At 43.5% G+C, this 27,534-nt stretch overlaps 1 protein-coding gene across 1 annotated transcript; it reads left to right on the top strand.

The window, feature by feature from the left end:
* Positions 1–1,210: 1,210 nt before the first annotated feature.
* On the top strand, positions 1,211–27,534 carry LOC124003732 (importin-9). Its single transcript, XM_046312278.1, has 22 exons — positions 1,211–1,423; positions 3,907–3,968; positions 4,133–4,219; positions 4,356–4,557; positions 4,670–4,965; positions 5,085–5,185; positions 5,397–5,455; positions 10,365–10,516; positions 11,467–11,565; positions 11,755–11,861; positions 13,218–13,357; positions 15,101–15,263; positions 15,511–15,737; positions 16,088–16,236; positions 16,596–16,724; positions 16,819–17,094; positions 17,664–17,830; positions 18,001–18,134; positions 18,316–18,435; positions 25,893–26,009; positions 26,322–26,398; positions 26,615–27,534. The coding sequence occupies exons 1-22, from the start codon at positions 1,258–1,260 to the stop codon at positions 26,723–26,725; spliced, it is 3,141 nt and encodes a 1,046-aa protein (XP_046168234.1). The 5' UTR covers positions 1,211–1,257; the 3' UTR covers positions 26,726–27,534.

Here is a 27,534-nt window from a genome sequence, read left to right on the forward strand (position 1 = left end):
CATCACTGCTCTAGAGGAGATCTGCATGGATGAAATACCAGCAACAGTGTGTGGAAACCTTGTGAAGACTTACAGAAAACGTTTGACCTCTGTGATTGCCAACAAAGGGTATATAACATAGAATTTTGTTATTGACCAAATACTTATTTTCCACCATAATTTGCAAATAAATTCATTAAAAATCCTACAATGTGATTTTCTGGATTTTTTTTTCTCATTTTGTCTGCCATAGTTGAAGTGTACCTATGATGAAAATTACAGGCCTCTCTCATCTTTTTAAGTGGGAGAACTTGCACAATTGGTGGCTGACTAAATACTTTTTTGCCCCACTGTATGTAAACATTATGAAAGTGACCAGTATTCAATGACTCTATGTACATAGGACAAAGCAGTATCTAAGGTGCAGGGTAGTGGTAGTCGGCTAGTAACATTTACTAAGGTTCAGGGCAGGGCATTGGGCGGAGGCCGGCTAATTGTGAGTGTTTAACAGTCTGATGGCCTCGAGATAAATGCTGTTTATCAGTTTCTCGGTCCCAGCTTTGATGCACCTGTACTGTCTCCTCCTTCTAGATGGTTAGCGGGGTTAACAGGTCGTGGCTCTGGTGGCTTAGCCAAATTTCTTCAGCCTCCTGAGGTTGAAGAGACGCTGCTGCGCCTTCACCACACTGTTTGTGTGAAGGGACCATTTCAGGTCATCAGTGATGTGCACACAGAGGAACTTGAAGCTTTTGACCCTCTCCACTGCGATTCTACAGACCCTACTGAGATCTTCCCCGCCCCACTTTTACATTGGCACAAAGAATTGTTTTTCCTGTACAGTGCTATATTTGTACCGTATAGTGCCCAGGCACCCCATTTTAAGCTGTTTGACCACAGTAAAAGGCCGGCAACACTCATTATTGTTCAGAGCCTCATGAAATGACACCATATAAATATTCTACAGACCCTACTGCTCCCGACCCTTATTTTACATTGGCACAAGGAATCAATTGCATTGCAGGCATTTTGTTTTTTATATTGGAACATGTTTTAAAACCCAGATTTAATGCAAATGTCACTTAAATATTAACAAATATGAATCATTGTTACTGTTTAGACAATTATTTTACATACATCACGAATAAATATAGGTTGAACATATTCTACTATTACTTAGGGACTTTTATTTGGAACGTTTCAGAAATTACGTGACCCGGAAGTACTTTTTCCAATGTTGCAGACGAGATACTGATTTGCTCAGGCTGTGTGTGTGAAAACATGGCAGGCATGAGTGCAGCAGGTCCTGGGTCGGCTTCGGCTGCTGGACCGGTTCAGCAAGGACTTAAAGAAGCCCTGATTGAGACGTTGACGGCTATCCTGTCCCCGGTTCAAGAAGTGCGAGCAGCGGCGGAGGAGCAAATAAAAGTGTTGGAAGTGACAGAGGGTAAGCATGGATGCTAGCATTGCGAGACCAGCTGATGAAGAGAGTGGAATGGCATGATAACTTCCATGCATATGGGCCTTTACGGAAAGATACATTCTAGCTAGCCAGCCAGCCACAGCATACAACACAATTTCTGCCATGTTACATAATACTCTTAACGTTCGCTCGCTATGATGAAACAGAATATGTAGCTAACTAACTAGTTAAGATGTTCTCTCCTATTCAATTGGCTAGCAACTGGCGCAAATTCATCCAGCTAGCTAACTTATTCCAACTAGCTAGTTAGCAGCTAGCTAGTTAGCTGACAGAAAAACCATGTGTGTGAAGCGCACTCTACCTCCATAATCATTGCTTACTTGTCAAACTTAGCAGCTTTTTGATTCAATTTTCTATGAAGTATGTCAACACATGATGTGGTGGACCAATTCAATCAAGAAGACACTGCCTGAAATTAAAATGGCAATTTGACTAATACAAAGAGCTAGCTAGCTAGATGGGCTGACCGTATACAGCAGATAAGACGTTTCTTAGTTAACGTTAGCTAGCTAGTTACCAAATTACTTGTGTAATGTTATCTCGGGCCTTGCGTTCCACTTGTAATTACAGAAGAACATAGTGTTGATGAATCTATAATCAAAGCTCAAATCGTTTTAGGGTCGCTATAGCAACCATTCGATTTAGAATGTCACGTTTTCCCGCGAATATGATTCCGTAGTATTCCCGCCTTGCTGCTTCAAGCCTTTGTACACTAACATTAAATATTTGTATAACTAACCCTGTGCGGACATCATCAGTGGTTTTGACAACTTGTTTTAATTTTTTCAGCAAAACAACAACGTATTGTTCCTTGTTCCCCTTTGAATAAATTAATTTTCCATCTGTCAAATACTGCACACGCCCTTTTACCCAATGCATGTTTAATGAATTATAGCTACCATATATAGTTATAATTCTAGACCTTCAGTTACATACCATTGTTTAAATATTCCCCATGTAATGATAATTGGGAGCTAACATGGCTGTCATAGAATGTTGAAGTGTCATGTATATGCATCATCATAATGCAGAAAGCGCATTGGCCCAATTCTAGATACATGGCTCTAGCTATACCTAGCTATATAGCAAAGTGTAGTAACTAGCTAGCTACCCAAAATCAGCTTGCCACTAATCCAAAGTACAGTGAGGGGTGAATATAGGGACAGTGTGTACAGTGCCTTTGTCTGTGGCGTTCCTCCAGCATGACAAAAAGGCTGATTGTGCAGGCTGTCTGTCGGGATCCACTGTAGTGTCACAGAAGCAAGAATGGGCCCGGCAGGCCTCTTTCTGAGGGAGGTACTCTATGTATAGCTAGAGCTGTCAGCACTAACATTGTCTCTTGGACTCTGATGTCACTCTCAGTTAAAGCTGGGATAGAGCGTGGCACATTGTAGGGATGAGGTTCTGAGTCTCACTGACTAGCCTAAAACAGATTGGAAGAGTTTTTTGGGGGGAAGAGACGGTGCTTGTTGTAAATGCTTGAATGTGCTTAATCGATGTAAGTGCTGAGCAATTAACTCCCCCCCCAAAATTTCAGTTTTTAAACAACAAATTGGCCGACTGTTCAATTATTTGAATTCCTTTTCATTGCTTTTTTTCCTCAATGTGCAGTTTCTGTAGAGATAAATCAGTTCAAGCCCAAACTGTGCGATGTAGTAGGGAGTTGGAGTTTCCAACAGGCCAATATTTTACATAGTTTAGTGCATAACTTAGTAATTAACTACAATTACCATAATAATATATATCCATTGCGCGCCTACTTGTCCGGTCTGTGTGGAGCATGGAGCCGGAGAGAAGAACTTGCGATCGAGAGGGATAGAGAGCAGTTGCTTCGCAGTATCTACCTGAAAATACATGATCTAAGTGATTTATAGTTGGTATTCAGCAGTCATAAAAGTATGCCTTATTTACTTTGATACAGTGATTTTTGTCAGGCAGCAGCTCTATAGAGATGATCACTTGGAATTAAATAATAGTTGTTGAACAAATGACCATAACAACTGAAATTTATTCACATTACTTCAATAAAATATTATGGTTAATAAGTGATAAGAAGTAATGGGCAGTCACTACCATCATGGGACTTTTAGTAATGGTTTTATTCAGTTACAGCATTCAACCCACCATGCGTAGTGCGCTTAATAATGTTAAAAATATATATATATATATATCTATATATATATAATAACAATTGAAAACCGTGTTTAATATAATTAATCCGACCTCAAATCAATAATCGCTCAGCACTAAATGTGATATTTTCCTTTTTTTTCTTCAAATCAGTCATGAATCCAATCATAAGAATATTTCTTGACATTTTGTCCCTTCCTTGCATGCCCGTCATAGTTTCCGATATTGCACGTCATGTGAGGCTAATGTGATCTGATGATTGATGTGTTCTTGATGATCTGTCCACTGTGTTGTTGTTGCTCCATTTGTGTTGGAAGAGTTTGGAGTCCACCTGGCGGAGCTAACTGTGGACCCTCGGGGAGCTCTGGCCATTCGTCAGGTTAGTAAGCAGAAACTGTCATTCTTCTTCTATTGTTCTTCTATTCTATCTCTAGAAGTATTCTAGCGCTTTAATTCTATGTCTATTGTGTATGTGAGACCACATCTCTGTATCTCCTTTACTCTACTATATCAATCAATTATACGTGTGTGTGTTTTGTCCAGTTGGCCTCAGTCATCCTTAAGCAGTATGTGGAGACCCACTGGTGTTCCCTATCTGAGAAGTTCAGACCCCCAGAGACCACAGACCGGGTAAGCAAAGCAACACGTCGTTCTTCCAACTAAACAAAATGTATAATTTTTGATGGCTGACTATTTGAAAATATTTTGAGAAAGAGGGGTTACAAAACCACTGATGCTGCCTAAAATCTCTCTTTCTCCTCTGCAGGCCAAGGCAGCCATCAGGGAGCTGTTGCCAGGAGGCCTGAGGGAGTCCATCAGTAAGGTGCGGTCCAGTGTGGCATATGCTGTGTCGGCCATTGCCCACTGGGACTGGCCCGAGGCCTGGCCTCAGCTCTTCACCATCCTCATGGACATGCTGGTCAGTGGCGACGTCAACGCAGTGCATGGGGCAATGAGGGTCCTCACAGGTACACGCACATCCCAAATTGACCCCTTTTCCTGTGCGCCGTTCCCACTCTTAACTGTTTGTATGCATGGATCTCAGTGTATTCACATAATTCTTCTGGCTTTTTCTCACAGAGTTTACCCGTGAGGTGACAGACACTCAGATGCCTCTGGTGGCTCCGGTGATCCTGCCTGAGATGTACAAGATCTTCTCCATGATGGAGATCTACAGCATCCGTACCCGCTCCAGAGCCGTGGAGATCTTCTCCACCTGTGCCAACCTGATCTGTGCGATAGAGGAGCTGGAGAAGGGAGCAGCCAAGGCCCTGATCTTCCCTGTGGTGCAGCAGTTCACTGAGGCGTTCATTCTGGCCCTGCAAATGCCTGATGGACCCTCCTCAGACAGCGGCCTCAAGATGGAGGTCCTCAAGGTGAGAAGATTACCACAACGATTTATATGCTAGATGAGGTTGACCTTATGGGTTCTTTAGGTCAGATGTTATAGGTTGTCCTGATCCAACCTTCTTTTCACCTAATATCTCTTCGCCAGGCCGTGACAGCTCTAGTGAAGAACTTCCCTAAACCCATGGTGTCGTCCATGCAGCAGATCCTGCCCATCGTCTGGAACACCCTGACAGAGAGTGCCGCTTTATATCCTTCACACTGCTGCAACCATGTCCTCTCCACTTTCATATTACGTTAGCTCAATGTCTATTAATTCCCATAGCTTTGGTTCATATCTGTCAATAACGATTGGCAATGTTCCTCTTGGAATGTGACCTATTCACCTAACTGTAGAGGGTGATCAGGTAAACACTGGTCTGTGTCCTGAAAATGGGGTTTTCCTTAACCAGTTGTGCACTTATGTCAGAACAGAGGTCAACTACACAGAGGAGGTAGACGATCCAATTGACTCTGATGGTGAGTGCAACCTTAGTCTTGTTCTTATTTTCATGCATTTAGATCACTTGTTATTGTTCATGATTAATTGAACCTTTAAAATGATTAAATCAATATGTTACATGGGCTGATCTAGAACATACAGTAGATGGATATAGAAAGCATTATAACATACAGTAGCTATAGATAGTAGTATAGAACATAGTGAGCTATTACTATATAATTTCCTCAAGTCCTCTAGATTGTGTGTGTGCAGTGCAGTGCATTCGGAAAGTATTCAGACCGCTTGAATTTTTCCAAATTTTGTTACGTTACAACCTTATTCTTCAATGGATTTAAAAAAATCCTCATCAATCTACACACAATACCCCATGATGACACAGCGAAAACAGGTTTATAGAAATTTGAGTGAATGTATTAAAAATTAAAAACAGATACATAAGTGAAAGATTAGTGGAATCTGTGTGGGTAGCTGGACAGGTAGGATGACTGACAGTGAAGGTGAGCAGGTGGTCACGGGTCAGTCAGGTGACAGAGGAATGGATGAGACTGAGGCAGGAATTCCTTTAACCATAAAGTGATATATTTACTGAGTAGTCTGTGCTGCATAACAAAGGAAACAAATAACATGTATCCGATCAAATTCATCATCACAAAGATCAAATCTTAACAAGCATTCATGATTCAACAATCCAGTTCATTAAGAAGTCAATAGTAATCATCCGTGAGTCATATAGGCTCGTAACTATGTATCATAAATCATGAAAGAACACAAACAGTGAATGGTTATTCAATCTATAACCCCCATAAGTTTGATATCAGTCGATCAGTTAGCAAATGATGACGTTTCTCATTTCACCCTTTCAATTGTCTTCATGTGTACATGTAATTAATTGCATTACATATTAACCATATCTATTGCATAATTGGCCTATGAGGATGCGTAGGGCCGTGATCATTGACAATTCACATTACACAATATGTTTGAAGCGTGCGCTCCAAGCCGCGCTCAGCGGTTATAACTATAAGCAATAACTGATGGCCCACTACCCCGATCGCAACAGATAGTTCAGATGAAAGGTAGCAGAATCGGTGGATTCATGGACGCACAGAACCTCTGGAGCAGACTGAGTTAAGGAAGAGAAAGCAGCGATATCAGGCGACGACGTTTTCCTCCTTTTTATGGGGATGAGACCTGTCGGTCATTGCCACCTGACCTAATTAAAGCACCCCAGGCCAAGCTGAGTAAGTGGCCATGAATTAAATGATTATTCCACCAACTCCATGGGCCTTTTCTACAATAAGTATTCAGACACTTTGCTATGAGACTCGAAATTGAGTCTTGTTTCCATTGATCATCCTTGAGATGTTTCTACTTGATTGGAGTCCACTTGTGGTAAGTTCAATTGATTGGACATGATTTGGAAAGGCACACACCTGTCTATATAAGGTCCCACAGTTGACAGTGAGGTTGAAGGAATTGTCCGTGGAGCTCTGAGACAGGTAGTGTCGAGGCACTGATCTGCGGAAGGGTACCAAAAAAATTCTGCAGCATTGAAGGTCCCTAAGAACACAGTGGCCTCCATCATTCTTAAATGGAAGAGATTTGGAACCACCAAGACTCTCCCTAGAGCTGGCCACTTGGCCAAACTGAGCAAACGGGGGAGAAGGGTCTTGGTCAGGGAGGTGAGCTCTGATAGAGTTCCTCTGTGGAGATGGTTGTCCTTCTGGAAGGTTCTCCCATCTCTGCAGCACTCCACCAATCAGGCCTTTATGGTAGAGTAGCCAGACGGAAGCCACTCCTCAGTAAAAGGCACATGACAGCCCACTTGTAGTTTGCCAAAAGTCACCTAAAGGACTCTCAGACCATGAGAAACAAGATTTTCTGGTCTGATGAAACCAAAATTGAACTATTTGACCTGAATGCCAAGTGTCACATCTGGAGGAAACCTGGAACCTCCCTAATGTGAAGCATGGTGGTGGTAGCATCATGCTGTGGGGATGTTTTTCAGGGACTGGGAGATGAGTCCGGATTGAGGGAAAGATGAACAGAGCAAAGTACAGAGAGGTCCTTGATGAAATCCTGCTCTAGAGCACTCAGGACCTCAGACTTGGGTGAAAGTTTACCTTCCAATAGGACAGTGACCCTAAGTACACAGCCAAAACAATGCAGGAGAGGCTTTGGGACAAGTCTCTGAATGTCCTTGAGTGGCCTAGCCAGAGTGCGATCTTGAACCCATTTGAACATCCCTGGAAGACCTGAAAATAACTGTGCTGCAACACTCCCCATCCAACCTGACAAAGCTTGAGAGGATCTGCAGAGAAGAATGGCAGAAACTCTCCAAATATAGGTGTGGCAAGCTTGCAGCGTCATACCCAAGAAGACTTGAGGCTGTAATCGCTGCTAAAGGTGCTTCAACAAAGTACTGAGTTAAAGGTCTGAATACTGATGTAAATGTAATATTTCAGTTTTTTATTTTTAATACATTTTCACACTTCTAAAAACCTATTTTTGTTTTGTCATTATGGGGTATTGTGTTTGGGGTATTGTAATTTCATATAAGTGTTAATCCAAATATATTTAACATGTTTGATTCTTCAAAGTAGCCACCCTTTGTCATGATGACAGCTTTGCGCACTCTTGGCATTCTTTCCACCAGCTTCACCTGGAATGCTTTTCCAACATGCTTGAAGGAGTTCCCACATATGCAAATCAAATCTAATTTTATTTGTCACATACACATGGTTAGCAGATGTTAATGCGAGTGTAGCGAAATGCTTGTGCTTCTAGTTCCAACAATGCAGTAATAACCAACAAGTAATCTAGCTAACAATTCCAAAACTACTACCTTATAGACACAAGTGTAAGGGGATAAAAAATATGTACATAAAGATATATGAATGAGTGATGGTACAGAGCGGCATAGGCAAGATGCAGTAGATGGTATTGAGTGCAGTATATACATATGAGATGAGTATGTAAACAAAGTGGCATAGTTAAAGTGGCTAGTGATACATGTATTACATAAAGATGCAGTAGATGATATAGAGTACAGTCTATACATATGAGATGAATAATGTAGGGTATGTAAACATTATATTAGGTAGCATTATTTAAAATGGCTAGTGATATATATTTTACATAATTTCCCATCAATTCCCATTATTAAAGTGGCTGGAGTTGAGTCAGTGTGTTGGCAGCAGCCACTCAATGTTAGTGGTGGCTGTTTAACAGTCTGATGGCCGTGAGATAGAAGCTGTTTTTCAGTCTCTCGGTCCCAGCTTTGATGCACCTGTACTGACCTCGCCTTCTGGATGATAGCGGGGTGAACAGGCAGTGGCTCGGGTGGTTGTTGTCCTTGATGATCTTTATGGCCTTCCTGTAACATCGGGTGGTGTAGGTGTCCTGGAGGGCAGGTAGTTTGCCCCCGGTGATGCGTTGTGCAGACCTCACTACTCTCTGGAGAGCCTTACGGTTGTGGGCGGAGCAGTTGCCGTACCAGGCGGTGATACAGCCCGACAGGATGCTCTCGATTGTGCATCTGTAGAAGTGCTGAGCACGTGTTGTCTGCTTTTCCTTCACTCTGCGGTCAACTCATGTCAAACCATCACAATTGGGTTGAGGTTGGGTGATTGTGGAGGCCAGGTCATCTCATGCAGCACTCCATCACTCTCCTTGGTCGAATAGCCATTAGACAGCCTGGGGGTGTTTTTGGGGTCATTGTATTGTTGAAAAACAAATGCTAGTCCCATTAAGATCAAACCAGATGGGATGGCGTATCGCTGTGGTAGCCATGCTGGTTACGTGTGCCTTGAATTCTAAATAAATCACAGATGTCACCAGCAAAGAACAATCATGGTGGAAACCACACAGGCGTAGATCATCCGTTCACCTACTCTGTGTCTCACAAAGCCATAGCGGTTGGAACCAAAAATCTCAAAATTGGACTCATCAGACCAAAGGACAATTTCCACCGGTCTAATGTCCATTGCTCGTTTTTCTTGGCCCAAGCAAGTCTCTTCTTTGTGTCCTTTAGTAGTGGTTTCTTTGCAGCAATTCGACCATGAAGGCCTGATTTCACGCAGTCTCCTCTGAACAGTCGATGTTGAGATGTGTCTGTTACTTGAGCTCTGTGAAGCATTTATTTGAGCTGCAATAGGAGGTGCAGTTAACTCTAATGAACTTATCCTATGCAGCAGAGGTCATTCTGGGTCTTCCTTTCATGTGGCGGTCCTCATGAGAGTCATTTTCATCATAGCTCTTGATAGTTTTTGCGACTGCACTTGAATAAATGTTCAAAGTTCTTGACATTTTCCGCATTGACTGACCTTCATGTCTTAAAGTAATGATGGGCTTTCGTTTCTCTTTGCTTATTTGAGCTGTTCTTACCATAATATCTACTTGGTCTTTTACCAAATAGGTCAATCTTCTGTATTTCACCCCTACCTTGTCACAAGAACTGATTGGCTCAAATGCATTTAGAAGGAAAGAAATTCCACAAATTAACTTATAACAAGGCACAACTGTTAATTGAAATGCATTCCAGGTGACTACCTCATGAAGCTGGTTGAGAAAATGCCAAAAGTGTGCAAAGCTGTCATTAAGGCAAAGGGTGGCTATTTTGAAGAATCTATTTTTTGGGGTTACTACATGATTCCTCCATATGTGTTATTTAATAGTTTTGAATACTTCACTGTTATTCAACAATGTAGAAAATAGCCAAAATAAAGAAAAACCCTTGAATGAGTATGTGTGTTCAATCTTTTGACTGGTATTCTATATGCATGCGTATGTGCCATTTTAAGAAACATTTTTAGCCAAAGCTACTATCATTGTATACATTTTTACATACGGAGGGTTCCGAAAATCAAACCAATTATTCTGGCATTGAAAGTGCCATGGTCTGCCAACTGTGCGTTTTTCTTCCAGGTGAGGTTCTGGGCTTTGAGAACCTGGTGTTTAGCATCTTTGAGTTTGTTCACACTTTGCTGGAGAACAGCAAGTTCAAGAGCACAGTGAAGAAGGCTCTTCCTGAGCTGATCTACTACATCATCCTCTACATGCAGATCACGGAGGATCAGGTACACACTCCCTCACTCCTGTGTATGTGTGAGAGAGACCGTTTTTTTAAAAATGGTGCTGAGTCTGATGCAGGGTTTGCACAAGGTGCTTGAGATGTTTAAATTTGTTGGTACTTAAAAAGTACTTGATTTCAAATGTGAGGAGAACAGAAAATGATTTAATATGAAAAACATTAGAACAATGTTTTGGTCTTACAAATTAATTTCCAGGCAGACGACCAAGTTTTATTTCCTCAATAGTTTCTCGCTCTGGTTGCCAGACGAGCATTGGTGAGTCAGCCCTGAAGGGGGGAAAGACAATGCTGCATCATGCACTAGCGCCAATTCTACATTGATTTCTCTCCAGTGCTTTTTTGCCTCGATCAAGGGGCGCCTGTGATAATCCGCTTTATCAAGAGGCAGCTGTGCTCCTGCCGTTCTGGGGGCTGTTTTCCTCACACAGCCCACCAGCTCTTCTGCCGAACCAGTGACACTAAAGCTGCCAGTTGGAATGAAGTCGCTTTTTCGTAGCTATTAATTAGTAGACGCCCAAATACAAAATAAAAATACAATATAGTCATTTAAGCTGGAATTGTGTAGTAATGCGAATAGGAAATGTGTGTTCACCATTGCAAAACTCTGCTCATCTCTACTCAAATTACAACGTTAGTACTGACTTACCACTCGTGTATTTAGTAAATAACTAGTGAATGCCTATAATTGAGTAAAACTTGTACGGTAGTGATGAATAGTACGTGTATTTTTTTTCAAGAGGTTGTGGAGATATACTGCCATCTGGTGACGACTACGAACAATTGCGTAAAAGGAACTATTACAAATTGATGGACTTTGAAAATAAATGTTGGTGCTTGAAAAAGTACTAAAGTCCTTGAATTTGATTTGCCACTGTCTTTACAAACCCATTTGATGTCATGGTTATGTGTTCCTCATCAGTAGTCGTGTATCTGTAGATCAAGGTGTGGACGGCCAACCCCCAGCAGTTTGTGGAGGACGAGGATGACGACACCTTCTCCTACTCCGTCAGGATCTCAGCCCAGGACCTGCTGCTGGTGAGTACCTCAGTCTGTAGGCAAAGCTCAAATAGCACCCTATTCCCCATATAGTGCACTACCTTTGACGTGTGTGTGTGTGAACCCCATAGTTTCACTCCCTAGTTACTTCTGCATGTTTACGTTCTGGTCAATGTGACCTTTCTGGAGAGAAGACTTCTCACTCCAACCTTCCTCCTCTTTCAATAGGCTGTGGCGACAGAGTTCCAGAATGAGAGTGCGGCAGCGTTGGCTGCAGCAGCAACAAGGCACCTGCAGGATGCCGAGCAGGCCAAGAACAGTGGCAATGAGCACTGGTGAGGACCACACACCGGCTGCATGACATGGCAAAGTGGATGCCTCTTAATTAATAGTCCTTGTCTCCCGTTTGTCCTCGGCGTTGAACTGAAAACACGCGTTAGGTGAAAGCAATATGGATCCTTTCAGGAATTTCCTTTAATCTGTCCAGGTATTTTTGTCAATGCAGACGGAAAACAAGGTGAAGAAGCACGTTCCCCCCCCCCCCTTAGTTAACACTAACAACATTTTGATTTACTGTGGGAATTGTGATCGAATCAATGCAATATTAGCCACTTTCAATGCAACATACCGAAACAAAACGAACTACGCAAGACTTAGTATGCAAAACTAACTATGCCGCAGATTTTGTTTGTAGGCAGAAAGCATCAGAGTAGGATTCTATTGCAATGACACCCACTACTCAACCCCTACTCTACACAGACCGGTGCGACATAACCAATCAGTGCTGCAGTAGGCCTATATGCAAACACACCATTGCCATATATGGATCTGTGCCATTCTCTTTGAACTGGATTATGTTTACAGCATGAGCATGAGTAGATACTGCTTGTTTTGACATCAAAGTGAGAGCTGCATGTAGCCATGTGTTCACATTTGTTCATATCCTTTGCTAGTTAGTGAGTTCTTAGCCCAGTTATAGATCATTTGTAGTCAGCAATGGGGGAGTGATTGCTTCCAACAAGAGCACAAAACATGTACATTTCTAGACATCTTAGGAAAAGGGAGTTGGGTAAAGAGGTTTTTTGTTGTCTTAAAGGGGCAGTGTTGTGGTTTGAATAAGCTAAGTAGCCAATAGGCAGAGGGTAGAATAGTTTGTCTGATTCTCTGTAATAATGGTATGGGAATAATAATGCATTTTATTCTGTAAATGGGTTTCTTGCATCAAAAAACACAACAATATTTTCTGTTGCCTCCTTGTCAGAAGGACAAGTGGATAAACAGACTCATGTCAAGCCCTGCATGTTTTTTTTCAAAAGTCTCATGGAATGTAGGCTTACATTGAACACCACACATGGGCTGCTACTGTAGGCTGAATGATAGAACAGCTATTTCCCTGTTAAAATGTTATTGGATGCATTTTTTTCCATTTTATTTTGAGGGTAGGCCATTCTGATAGACCTACATTATGGTCCAAATAGCCACAGTAGCCTACTTGACCACTATCTGAAATTGTAACTTAAAGCGGGTACAGCCTCAGTGTTTGCCGTAAACGCCCACTGAAAGTTGCACAGTGACAGTGACAGAAAAACATGAGTGAACATTGCTTTCTACTATTGGGTTGCACCCCATGGCTAAACCATCAGCATTGTAGGTGTGCTCTCTCCTTACTCCTGTGTTGTCCCCTTCTGCAGGTGGAAGATCCATGAGGCCTGTATGTTAGCTCTGGGCTCAGTGAAGACCATCATCACAGAGAATGTGAAGAATGGCCGTGTCCAGTTTGATATGCACGGCTTCCTGGCTAACGTCATCCTGGCTGACCTTAATCTCACAGGTTAGTCAGTCGCTCATCTCCAGGCAGCCATGTTCACTTACAGTGGGGCGAAAAAGTATCTAGTTCTCCCACTTAAAAAGATGAGAGAGAGGCCTGTAATTTTCATCATCATTTCAACTATGACAGACAAAATGAGAGAGAAAAATCTCAATACTTTGTTATATACCCTTTTTTGGCAATGACAGAGGTCAAATGTTTTCTTTAAGTCTTCACAAGGTTTTCACACACTGTTGCTGTTATTTTGGCCCATTCCTCCATGCAGATCTCCTCTAAAGCAGTGACGTTTTGGGGCTGTTGCTGGGCAACACGGACTTTCAACTCCCTCCAAAGATTTTCTATGGGGTTGAGATCTGGAGACTGGCTAGGCCACTCCAGGACCTTGAAATGCTTCTTGCGAAGCCACTCCTTCGTTGCCCAGGCGGTGTGTTTGGGATCATTGTCATGCTGAAAGACCCAGCCACGTTTCATCTTCAATGCCCTTGCTGATGGAAGGAGGTTTACAAAATCTCACGATACATGGCCCCATTCATTCTTTCCTTTACATGGATCAGTCGTCCTGGTCCCTTTGCAGAAAAACAGCCCCAAAGAATGATGTTTCCACCCCCGTGCTTCACAGTAGGTAAGGTGTTCTTTGGATGCAACTCAGCATTCTTTGTCCTTCAAACACGACGAGTTGAGTTTTTATCAAAAAGTTATATTTTGGTTTTATCTGACCATATGACATTCTCCCAATCTTCTTCTGGATTATCAAAATGCTCTCTCACAAACTTCAGACGGGCCTGGACATGTACTGGCTTAAGCAGGGGGACACGTCTGGCACTGCAGGATTTGAGTCCCTGGCGGCGTAGTGTGCTACTGATGGTAGGCTTTGCTACTTTGGTCCCAGCTCTCTGCAGGTCATTCACTAGGTCCCACCCGTGTGGTTCTGGGATTTTTGCTCACCGTTCTTGTGATCATTTTGACCCCACGGGATGAGATCTTGCGTGGAGCCCCAGATCGAGGGAGATTATCAGTGATCTTGTATGTCTTACATTTCCTAATAATTGCTCCCACAGTTGATTTCTTCAAACCAAGCTGCTTACCTATTGCAGATTCAGTCTTCCCAGGCTGGTGCAGGTCTACAATTTTGTTTCTGGTGTCCTTTGACAGCTCTTTGGTCTTGGCCATAGTGGAGTTTGGAGTGTGACTGTTTGAGGTTGTGGACAGGTGTCTTTTATACTGATAACAAGTTCAAACAGGTGCCATTAATACAGGTAACGAGCGGAGGACAGAGGAGCCTCTTGAAGAAGAAGTTACAGGTCTGTGAGAGCCAGAAATCTTGCTAGTTTGTAGGTGACCAAATACTTATTTTCCACCATAATATGCAAATAAATTTGTTAAAAATCCTACAATGTGATTTTCTGGATTTTTTTCTCATTTTGTCTGTCATAGATGAAGTGTACCTATGATGAAAATTACAGGCCTCTCATCTTTTTAAGTGGGAGAACTTGCACAATTGGTGGCTGACTAAATACTTTTTGCCCCACTGTATATCGTTCTTTCAAGAAATGTCTTATTTAGGCTGCGAAAATCTGGTGGGTGGACTCTAGTCAATCATTGACTTGGTGATCAATTGATTATGTGATCAATAAAGAGTGAGGGAGAAACAATAACCTTCAGACATCAAAGGCCTGGAGGTACGGACTGTGACTCATAGTACCGTATATGCTTATATAATAACCCCTCCTTCTTCTCTTCCCCCAGCGGCCTCTCCGTTCTTGCTGGGCCGAGCCCTGTGGGCGGCCAGCCGCTTCACAGCAGCCATGTCCCCTGAACTCATCCAGCAGTTCCTCCAGGCCACCGTCAGTGGCCTGCACGACAGTCAGCCCCCCTCAGTCCGCATCTCAGCCGTACGCGCCATCTGGGGGTGAGGGAGATGAAAGTTGAACACTTAAACCTCGATAGTTCTGACTAGCTGTAGATTACACTTCTTCAGTCATCATAATAATACCAGTAAGCTAGGCCAGGTAGAAGTGATGATGTCATACAGTAGATAGATGGATAAATCCCTATAGTTTGTCACCCAACCAGTCATACAACACAAACCGTCACTACACCATAACATTAAATGTGTTGGTATGCAGGTGGTAATTCTGTGTGTGTGCTCTCCTCAGGTACTGTGACCAGTTGAAGCTGTCTGAGAGTACCCATGTCCTGCAGCCGTTCCTGCCTGCTGTTCTGGACGGACTGGTGCAGCTGGCAGCCCAGTTCAGCTCCGAGGTTCTCACCCTGGTCATGGAGACACTGTGTATCGTCTGCACTGTGGACCCAGCATTCACTACCAGCGCAGAGAACAAGATCTGCCCCCTCACCATCGCCATCTTTCTCAAGTATAGTAACGGTGGGTAACTATAGTAACCTTGGCAGTTGGTGCTCTTGTATTTTATTATTAGTGTATCATTGAGTCCCATAGATAATTTAGATATTACCATATTTTATTTTCTTGTTTAACCTTTATTTAACTAGACAAGAACATATGATTATTTTCAATGACGGCCTAGGAATAGTGGGTTAACTGCCTTGTTCAGGGGCAGAACGACAGATTTTCACCTTGTCAGTTCGGCAATTCGATCTAGTAACCTTTCCGTTACTGGCTCAACGCTCTAACCTCTAATCTACCTGCCGCTATGACTATCCATTCCTTACAGATCAACCCATGTGCCTCTATCTTACTTTCCCTCCTCTCCCCAGACCCGGTGGTGGCGTCTCTGGCACAGGACATCTTTAAGGAACTGGCCCAGATCGAGGCGTGCCAGGGCCCCATGCAGATGCGCCTCATCCCCACCCTGGTCAGCATCATGCAGGCCCCGCCTGACAAGATCCCCTCCGGTCTGTGTGCAGTAAGTCACCACTGGCCTGGTGCCTCTAGCTACTATGGAAGTGGTTAATTTCCAGCAGCACTGTGTGTCGGCGCCTAACAGAGTTGGTCTCAACTCCATTGGTAGTAGTCACCAACCCAGGGCCTAGGCTACAGGGGTGTGAAGGCTTTTATTCCAGCCAGGTACTCAAACATATGATTTAACTAATCAAGTAGTCATTTCCTTGACTTAGTTAAATCTGGTGTGTTAGTGCTGGGCTGGATTAAAAGCCTGCACTCTCCAGGACCATGGTTGGTGGTCTGGCCTCCTTGTTTACCATCAACGTTTAGGGTTCTAGTCAGTCATATATTGACAGTTGTCTCCTGTGTTCTCCCTGACAGACCGCCATAGACATCTTGACCACGGTGGTCCGACACACCAAACCCCCGCTCTCTGAGATGCTGGTCTGCCAGGCCTTCCCTGTGGTGGCCCAGTGTACCCTCCGCACAGACGACAACACCACAATACAGGTACACACACACCGAGAAGGACTCTGTTAATACCAACTGCTCTTACACCAGTACACTTTGTAATTATATGAACTCTAACCCCATTCTCTTCCAGAACGGGGGTGAGTGTCTGCGGGCGTATGTGTCAGTGGCCCTGGAGCAGGTGGGCCAGTGGAGGGACACGGAGGGCCACAGTGGTCTGTGGTACGTGATGCAGGTGGTCAGTCAACTACTTGACCCCAGGACATCAGAGTTCACCGCTGCCTTCGTGGGCCGCCTGGTGTCCACGCTGATCGCCCGTGCCGGCACTGAGCTTGGAGAGCAGTTAGACCAAATCCTCAGAGCCATCCTCAGCAAGATGCAGCAGGCCGAGACCCTCAGCGTCATGCAGGTAGGAAGTAACAATTCTGTTTGTCCCTCTCTGGAACTTTCCTCTTTAAATCCATCAGTGTTCTCTGTGATGTTGAGGTTTCAACACGCCAAGCTGTCGCTATTCAATTTATACTAATCTTGAGCCTTGCATCAATGTTGTCCAGCAATTTATACTAATCATTGAGCCTTGCATCATCTCTCTCATCCCCAGTTTTGTCTCAGCAGTCTCTGATTCTTTATCCTTGCCCAGTCCTGATCATCTCTCTCATCGCCCAGTCTCTGATCCCTCGCCCAGTCTCTGACATCTCTGATCATCTCTCTCATCCTCTCCCCAGATCATCTCTCTCATCCTCTCGCCCAGTCTCTGATCATCTCTCTCCTCCTTCCCCAGTCTCTGATCATCTCTCTCATCCTCTCGCCCAGTCTCTGATCATCTCTCTCCTCCTCTCCCCCAGTCTCTGATCATCTCTCTCTCCTCCTCTCCCCCAGTCTCTGATCATCTCTCTCTCCTCCTCTCCCCCAGTCTCTGATCATCTCTCTCCTCCTCTCCCCCAGTCTCTGATCATCTCTCTCTCCTCTCTCCCCCAGTCTCTGATCATGGTATTTGCCCACCTGGTCCACTCTCAGCTGGAGCCTCTGTTGGAGTTCCTGTGCAGTCTGCCGGGTCCAACGGGGAAACCAGCCCTGGAGTTTGTCATGGCTGAGTGGATGAGCCGACAGCACCTCTTCTACGGACAGTACGAGGGTAAAGTCAGGTGGGTGTATCCACACTCCTCAAGATAGATGGTAGAGTAGAATATTTTCAACTTGGTGAAGAAAAGGTGTGTTCCTCTCTGTACTCCCCTTTCTACCTTTTTATGACCTGTAATTTTCTTCCCTTTTGTAATGTTTGTGTTTCCCCGTCTCCTGTGTTGTCCCTGTGCAGTACGGTAGCCCTGTGTAAGCTGCTGCAGCACGGCCTCAACACCAATGACAAGCGTCTCCAGGACATCGTGGTCAAGGGAGAGGAGATCTTTGGCCCTGACGAGGGCATCCGCACACGTTCCAAGTCTGCCAAGAGTACGACCCACAGCTCACTTCTCTAATTTAGCATTTAGGACACAAAAAATATCCTCCCCCATTATCTTGTCTAATGTATGACACTGGAAAGCATTGGAGATATGCTTCTGTTGGTGGCCCAACTCTTTGATGGTATGCACATCTTACAGTGTGGCTGTAAGGTCTGTCTGTCTCTCCACAGATCCAGAGAAGTGGACCAACATTCCATTGCTAGTGAAGGTCTTTAAGCTGATTGTCAATGAGCTGTCGTCAGTGGTGGAGGCCAACACGACCAGAGCTGCCGCAGCAGACTGGAGTCAAGGTCAGGGTTGTGGCGGTCATTACATTTTGTCAGCCGGTGATTGTCATTCAAATAACTGCCGGTCTCACGGTAATTGACAGTTAATGAAACACCTTCAGCATCTCTGGCTTCCACACACAGCTTACAACCCACTGATACAGACCTTTTCAAAAAATATACATTTTAAAAACTCTTAAGAAATCCATTTTAATATAGCCTACACCTTCACAATAAAATCTATTTATTTTAGGAAGATCTAAAGAAACTGGCTTTTCTTTCTATCATATTTCAGAACAGAATAGCATATTCTGAGTCATCCTTATGTCAGGTCCTGATTTGGCTAGGCCATATGGCTGTGGGCTACACAAGTTCATTTAGCAGGCAAGATTAGCTTATTATTCCTGTGGCATTTATTTATAGTAAGAACAATACAATTGAACATTAAACCCCTACAACTCATCCAGAACGCCGCAGCCTGTCTAGTGTTCAACCTTCCCAAGTTCTCTCACGTCACCCCGCTCCTCCGCTCTCTCCACTGGCTTCCAGTTGAAGCTCGCATCCGCTACAAGACCATACGGAGCTGTGAGGGGAACGGCACCTCAGTACCTCCAGGCTCTGATCAGGCCCTACACCCAAATAAGGGCACTGCGTTCATCCACCTCTGGCCTGCTCGCCTCCCTACCACTGAGGAAGTACAGTTCCCGCTCAGCTCAGTCAAAACTGTTCGCTGCTCTGGCTCCCCAATGGTGGAACAAACTCCCTCACGACGCCAGGACAGCGGAGTCAATCACCACCTTCCGGAGACACCTGAAACCCCACCTCTTTAAGGAATACCTAGGATAGGATAAAGTAATCCTTCTCACCCCCCCTCCCTCCCCTTAAAATATTTAGATGCACTATTGTAAAGTGGTTGTTCCACTGGATGTCATAAGGTGAATGCACCAATTTGTAAGTCGCTCTGGATAAGAGCGTCTGCTAAATGACTTAAATGTAAATGTAAATGTAAACATAGCTGAATAAAATAGAAAGGATATTTTTCCCCAAACAATTTCCAGGGGAGTGTATACATGCAGCTGTTCTGTGTTGCGCAATTAGCAAAGAAACAGGTCCTCCTATGTGTTTCTAATTTAGAGTTATTTATTCTACTTTAGTTGTGATACAAACATTAGAATGTATTAGAAATCAGAACATATATTCTAAAGCTGCATGATGTGAAGCGGTCTGCTTCTTGAGCAGGCTGCACTGCACATCAGTCTCATTCACAATTTGACGTGGACTTGATAATGACCAAAAAGTATGTGGACACCAGCTCGTCAAACATCTCATTCCAAAATCATGGGCATTAATATGTAGTTGGTCCCCCCCCCCCCTTTGCTGCTATTACAGCATCAACTTTTCTGGGAAGGCATTCCTCTAGATGTTAGAACATTGCTGCAGGGACCTGCTTCCATTCAGCCACATGCATTAGTGAGGTCGGGCACTGATGTTGGGAGATTATGCCTGGCTCGCAGTCGGCTTTCCAATTCATCCCGAAGGTGTTCGATAGGGTTGAGGTCACGGCTCTGTGTGGGTCAGTGAAGTTCTTCCACACCGATCTTGACAAACCATTTCTGTATGGACCTCGCTTTGTGCATGGGGGCATTGTCATGCTGAAACAGGAAAGGGCCTTCCCCAAACTGTTGCCACAAAGTTGGAAGCACAGAATCGTCTAGAATGTCAGTGTATGCTGTAGCGTTAAGATTCCCTTTCACTGGAACTAAGGGGCTTGCCCAAACCATGGACTATTCCTACACCAAACTTTACAGTTGGTACTATCCATTCAGGCAGGTAGCGGTCTCTTGGCATCTGTCGGACTGCCAGATGTTGAAGTGTGATTTGTCACTCCAGAGACGGCGTTTCCACTGCTCCAGAGTACAATGGCAGTGAGCTTTACGCAACTCCAGCTGACGCTTGGCATTGCACATGGTGATCTTAGGCTTGTGTGCAGCTGCTCGGAAACCCCATTTCATGAAGCTCCAGACGAACAGTTCTTGTGCTGACGTTGCTTCCAGGCAGTTTGGAGCTCGGAAGGGAGTGTTGCAACCGAGGACAAAGATTTTTACGTGCTTCATCACTCAGCGATCCTGTTCTGTGAGCTTGTGTGGCCTTCCACTTCGCAGCTGAGTCGTTGTTGCTCCTAGACGTTTCCACTTCACTATAAAAGAACTTACAGTTGATAGGGGCAGCTCTAGCAAGGCAGACATTTGTCTAACTTATTGGAAAGGTGGCATCTTATGATGGTGTCACGTTGAAAGTCACTGAGCTCTTCAGTAAGGCCATTCTACTGTCAGTGTTTGTCTATGGAGATTGCATGGCTGTGTGTTCAATTTTATACACCTGTCAGCAATGGGTGTGGCTGAAGTCCACTAATTTGAAGGGGTGTCCAAATACTTTTGTGTGTATATGTGTGGAATTATTTTTTTTATTAAGAATGGCCCACAAAAAAAGTCATCCATAACCTGCACTCAAATAGCAAATGGAGGTTATGTGCAGATAGTTTTTTTAATATACCAGGTAGGCTACACTGTTTGTAAAGTGGATTAATGTGCTTAATTTATTTTAAGTGAGCAATAAATATAGCAGGACTAGAAACCTGGGATCCACTTGTATTGTATAGTGGCTAGTCAAATCTGTTGAATTGAAATACATTTTCCAAAGTTATAGAATTACTGCTGTCTGTTCAGAAAGATATTAAGTAATTAATAATCGTCTACTACACCATGAGAAGGCCTATAATTTAGCCTCACAGGATCAGTAGCTTCTATCAAAAAAATGCCTAGCTGTGTATTGTGTGTAGCCCAATAAGGCATAGCATACAGCTGAGAACGTGCATCAAATCTGTCAGTGAACAGCATGCAGACAAAACAGGCCTTTCGCAAGATTTCAAATACAATCGAAGGGTAACAGGTTGGAAAGCAAATGGCTCCTGCTGAAAAGACTATGCTGTAGGCTATCAAAATCTTTGATCAACTTCCAAATATGGTTTTACTGCATTAAACTAGAGATGGGCGTTTGGCACGAACACGTAGGCCATTACCAGCGAGTGATCTGCGCAGCATTGGGTGAGTCAGTGAAACTGGAAAGCTTTTTTAGGACTATAATTTCCTCATATTGTAGCCTACAATGTGTATCTCCACACACCTAGACTATTGATGGAGTCAAGACCAGGTCGTTTTTATTGATCTCCGGCTACTTTGACACTAACAAACTATGTGAACCCTTTGGAATTACCTCGATTTCTGCATAAATTTGTCATAAAATATGATCTGATCTTCATCTAAGCCACAACAATAGACAAACAGTCTGCTTAAACTAATTACACACGAACAATTATACGTTTACTGAACACACCGTGTAAACATTCACAGTGCAGGGTGGGGGAAGTATGTGAACTCTTGGATTTAAAAACTGATTGACACTCCTTTTTGCAGCAATAACCTCAACCAAACATTTTCTGTAGTTGTGGATCAGACCTCCACAACGGTCAGGAGGAATGTTGAACCATTCCTCGATACAAAACTATCAGTTCAGCAATATTCTTGGGATGTCTGGTGTGAACCGCTCTTGAGGTCATGCCACAGCATCTCAATCGGGTTGAGGTCAGGCCTCTGACTGGGCCACTCCAGAAGGTGTATTTTCTTCTGTTGAAGCCATTCTGATTTACTTCTGTGTTTTGGGTCGTTGTCCTGTTGCATCACCTAACTTCTAATGAGTTTCAATTGGCGGACAGATAGTCCTACATTCTCCTGCAAAATGTCTTGATAAACTTGGGAATTCATTTTCCCGTAGATGAAAGCAAGCTGTCCAGAGGCAGCAAAGCAGCCCCAAACCGTGATACTACCACCAGCATACTTTACAGTTGGGATGAGGTTTTGATGTTGGTGTGCTGTGCCTTTATTTCTCCACACATAGTGATGTGTGTTCCTTCCAAACAACTCAACTGTAGTTTCATCTGTCCACATAATATTTTGCCAGTAGCACTGTGGAAGATTCAGGTGCTATTTATCAAACTTCAGACCTGCAGCAATGTTTCAGACCTGCAGCAATGTACCGTAGACTCGTCAACAGAGATGTTAGCATGTTCCTGAGATTTCTATAAGTCTTCAGCTGACACTCTAGGATTCTTCTTAACCTCATTGAGCATTATGTGCTGTGCTCTTGCAGTCATCTTTGCGGGACGGCCACTCCTAGGGAGAGTAGCAACAGTGCTGAACTTTCTCCATTTATAGACCATTTGTCTTACCGTGGACTGATGAACATCAAGGCTTTTAGAGATACTTTTGTAACCCTTTCTAGCTTTATGCAAGTCAACAATTCGTAGGTCTTTTGAGATGTCTTTTGTTCAAGGCATGGGTCACATCAGGCAATGCTTGTGAATAGCAAACTCAAATTTTGTGAGTTTGTTTTGGGATTTTTTTTTATTGGGCGGGCAGCTCTAACCATCTCAATCTCTTCTCATTGATTGGACTCCAAGTTAGCTGACTCCTGACTCCAATGAGCTTTTGGAGAAGTCATTAGCCTAGGGGTTCACATACTTTTTCTAACCTACACTGTGAATGTTTAAATGATATATCCAATATAGACAAGAGAAATACAATAATTTGTGTTTTTAGTTTAAGCACACAGTGTTTATCTATGGTTGTGATGAAGATCAGATCAAATTTTATGACCAATTTATGCAGAAATCCAGGTAATTCCAAAGGGTTCACATACTTTTTCTTGACATTGATAATTTGTGCAGTATTAAAATAGATTCTGCCTGTCTCCAGTCATGTAAAAGGACTTAGAAATGCATTAAATGCATTTATAAAAGGACACTTTTCCAGACCCTAGGCTACTAAAAATGTTCCCCATGTGTGCAACTTCTGTAACTGCCTCAACTCTACTGCTCTATGCCATTACACAAATACCATGATATGCATGCAATGCTTTATTATAAAGGTGAATTATTATTATTTTCACAAATTTAGGCACTGGTCTTTACGTATTCTAAATAATGTGTGAACTTAGTTTAGAATGGTCCATTATCATGCACCTGTAAGAACAGAGGCGATGCGTTAATACATGGGATGTTGAGAAATAAATCTAGGCCTAGCCTATACAAAGATGACGGGATCCTCATTGAGGCCATCAAAACTCTGTTTTCTCATGCAATTGCATAGCCTGTAGAAATGTTGCGCAACAGAAACACTTACTTTATTCCATGCACCAACCAGCTATGAGGAGCTGGCTCTCACTGCCACCCAAACTCTGAATGCCAGGGCTCTCATGAAATGTTGGATTAAATTTTTTGATTGCCTTTGTATTGATCCCAGGAATTGTCCATATGCACAATGCAAAGAAATTCTGCACAAACAGTCAGAAACCGTCTCCGAGTAGCTCATCTGTGTGCTTGTCATCCTCACAAGAGTCTTCACCTGCCTGCAGTTTGGTGTCATAACTAACTTTCAGTGGGCAAATGCTCAAATTTAATTTGATCATCGAACACAATTGCAATTTTAAATGCACAGAGATACCATGATGAGATCCTGATGCCTATTGCAATCCATAGATTAGGGCCTGGTTAATATATGTCAATTGACTGACTTCCTTAAATGAACTGTAACTCAGTGAAATCTTTGAAATTGTTGAGTTTAATATTTTAGTTTAGTGTATATATTTACTTCCCGTCTCCCTTAATCTGCATCGGATGTGCTCATAAATGTGCTGCTTAACTTGATATCTCTGAAACATTCTATGTTTGGCTACTGCGTGCATTTCATCAAACGCTATTGTCAAACAACAAATAATAATGTGTGCCTCTGGTTCTTTGGGGCGGCCGGTAGCCTGGTGGTTAGAGCGTTGGGCAGGTAACCGGAAGGTTGCAAGTTCAAACCCCCGAGCTGACAAGGTAAAAATCTTATTGTTCTGCCCCTGAGCAAGGCAGTTAACCCACTGTTCCCCGGGTGCCGAAGACGTGGATGTCGATTTTTAAGGCAGCCCTCCACACCACTGATTCAGAGGGGTTGGGTTAAATGCGGTAGACCCGTTGTACAACTGACTGAGTATCCCATTTCCCTGTTTTTGTTCCGGACTACGTTCTCACTTGCAGCGAACCGTACCCCGGTACCAAGCCCATCCAAATGTATTAAATTAAAAACAGATATTACATTTACATAAATATTCAGACCTTTTACTTATGCTATGTTGCAGCGATTACAGCCTTGAGTCTTGGGTATTATGCTACAAACTTGGCACACCTGTCTTTGGGGAGTTTCTCCCATTCTTTTCAGCAGATCCTCTCAAGCTCTGTGCTCCAGAGATATTTGATCGGGTTCAAGTCCGGGATCTGGCTGGGCCACTCAAGGACATTGAGACATGTCCCAAAGCCATCCTTGTGTTGTCTTGGCTGTGTCCTTTGGGTCATTGTCCTGTTGGAAGGTGAACCTTCACCCCAGTCTGAGGTCTGGAGCAGGTTTTCATCAAGGACCTCTCTGTACTTTGCTGTGTTCATCTTTTCCTCGATCCTAACTAGTCTCCCAGTCCCTGCCGCTGAAAAACATCCCCACAGCATGATGCTGCCACCACCACAGTGGAACTCTGGAGCTCTGTCTGTGACCATCAGGTTCTTGGTCACCTGCCTGACCAAGGCCCTTCTCCCCCGACTGCTCAGTTTGGCCGGGCGGCGAGCTCTAGGAAGAGTCTTGGTGGTTCCAAACTTCTTCCATTTAAGAATGATGGAGGCCACTGTGTTCTTGGGGAACTTCAATGCCGCAGACATTTTTTGGTACCCTTCCCCAGTGCTGTGCCTCGACACATTCTTGTTCCGGAGCTCTACAGACTATTCTTTTGACTTCATGGCTTGGTTTTTGCTCTTACATGTACTTTCAACTGTGGGAACTTGTATATAGACGTGTGTGTGCCTTTTTACAAAACATGTCCAATCAATTCAATGGGAACAGGATTCACCGGAGCTCAATTTCCAGTATCATAGCAAAGGGTCTGAATACTTGTGAATAAGCGATTTTTTTTAAAAATATTTTTTTAATTTTTTTTTATAAATTTGCACCAAAAAATCTAAACCTGTTTTCGCTTTGTCATTATGGGGTATTTGTATGTAGATTGAAGAGTTTATTTTTAATTTAATCTATTTTAGAATACGTCTAAGGTAACAAAATGTGGAAAAAGTGAAGGGGTCTGAATTCTTTCCGAATGCACTGTATGTAATATAATATATGCCCTATAGCAGACGCTTTTATCCAAAGTGACTTAGACATGCATGCATACATTTTTACAAATGGGTGGTCCTGGGAGTTTTCCCACTAGCATTGCAAGCGCCATGCTCTACCAAATGAGCTACAGAGGACCACAAATGGCCTTCATATGTGTGTGTTTAGTATTGTGAAGGCAAGTAGGCCCTGTTGAATCTAATCCCAAGCTGTTTGGTTGTGTCACTGCAGATTCGGGTGGAATGTGGGAGGACCAGGAGGCAGAAGAAGAGGAGGAGGAGGATGATGAGGAGGATGAAGGGCTGGCTGGGCAGCTGCTATCTGACCTCATCGCTTCCAACAAATATGGTGAGAATAGACCAAAATAAGTTGATGCTGGATAGTAAACTATGCCGAAAAAGAAGTAAAAAAAACAGAAGTAATCAAGGCACTCATGTAGTGGAATAATTTAAAAGCCCTTATTATTTATGGCTTATGCTTAGTAAGAATGAAAAATGCACCGAAGCGTTGCGGCTACAAAATAATTCATCATGGTGACAAAATAACTTCCCTCTCTCAGCCTCTTCTAGAGGTCTGGCTCCTCCATCAGTGTAGTAGAGCCAAGATGGCTGCCTATCTGCCATGTTTCACAGGTATCAAAATGTATTTTGAATCTCTCAGATGAAGACTACTATGAGGATGATGATGAGGAGGATCCAGATGCCTTGAAGGACCCCATATATCAGATAGACCTTCAGGTAATGCCTTGCTAATATACTGATCTGTCATTCAGATTTAGTTCACAAAAACATGACTACTTAGGGCTGACGTGGTTGTGCTCCAACTGTGCCCTCTTAATTGACCTTAAGGAGATTGATCAAGTTGTATTGAACAGATTTCAACAGTTTGTTCTTTCGGTTGTATTTTAATGTCTTAAATTAACTTTAAATAAAGTTTGTTGTACTGTGTTCCAGGCCTACCTGACAGATTTCCTGACCCAGTTTGCCCAGTCGCCGTGCTACAGCATGTTCTCTGGCCATCTCAATGACGCTGAGAGGAGAGTCCTGCAGACTATCGGCATCTAAACCTGCTCCCATCCACTTCCCTATGTCAACCCTACTAGAACACTCTTGCCCAATCCCTCACTCTCACCAACCAATCACCAACCCCTGAGTGTGGGAGAGGCTCTGATTGGCCAAGCAGTTGTTGATGCTTTACCTACATCTCCAACAGAAGATCATGGGGAGGTAAAGCGGGAGAGAAGAGACATACATGACTCACCCATAACATCCTGTCTCTCTATTCTGACTTAAAGGATGACCAGGAAAAGACTGCAGACTTGTGGAGGGATGTGACGGAAGAAGTTCGAGAGAAGGTCGTGAGGGACACCCTGATTTGTTCCCAGGGAGGGCTGGGAGACAGTTGTGGGAGACACCTCCTTAGTGTCTCCTCGCTCCTCTGCCCTATTGTACTTGTGGGAGGACTTTGGAATGTGACAGAGGGGTTGATGTTTTGCAATGGGACAGGCAGGCAGGGCAGCTGTGATATATGAACGGAGTCTTTACTGTGTCCCATTTGTAACTCGACCCACTTATTTTTGTGCTTCTGTAAAAAATTAAAAATAAACTTCCAAGAGGCAAAAGAGACTTCATGACGATGGACAGACAAAGAAAAATATATCTTTGAGACTGAGTAAGAAACTTTGGTGGCCTTGTTTTCAGAAACCATTGACTTTTCTGATTGGGATGAAAACCTTGAGGATTTCTGGTTGCGACTGGGGCCTGGGTGGTTATGGGGGAATCACGCCGTTGCCATGGTGACTCGCCGCCTTTTCATTTCCCTTTACCCACTAGTTGGGGTGAAATTTCTCAATAAAAGTCCCAATAGGACACCA

The sequence above is a fragment of the Oncorhynchus gorbuscha genome, linkage group LG18 (genome assembly GCF_021184085.1).
Source record: "Oncorhynchus gorbuscha isolate QuinsamMale2020 ecotype Even-year linkage group LG18, OgorEven_v1.0, whole genome shotgun sequence".
In the NCBI taxonomy this organism is placed as follows: domain Eukaryota; kingdom Metazoa; phylum Chordata; class Actinopteri; order Salmoniformes; family Salmonidae; genus Oncorhynchus; species Oncorhynchus gorbuscha.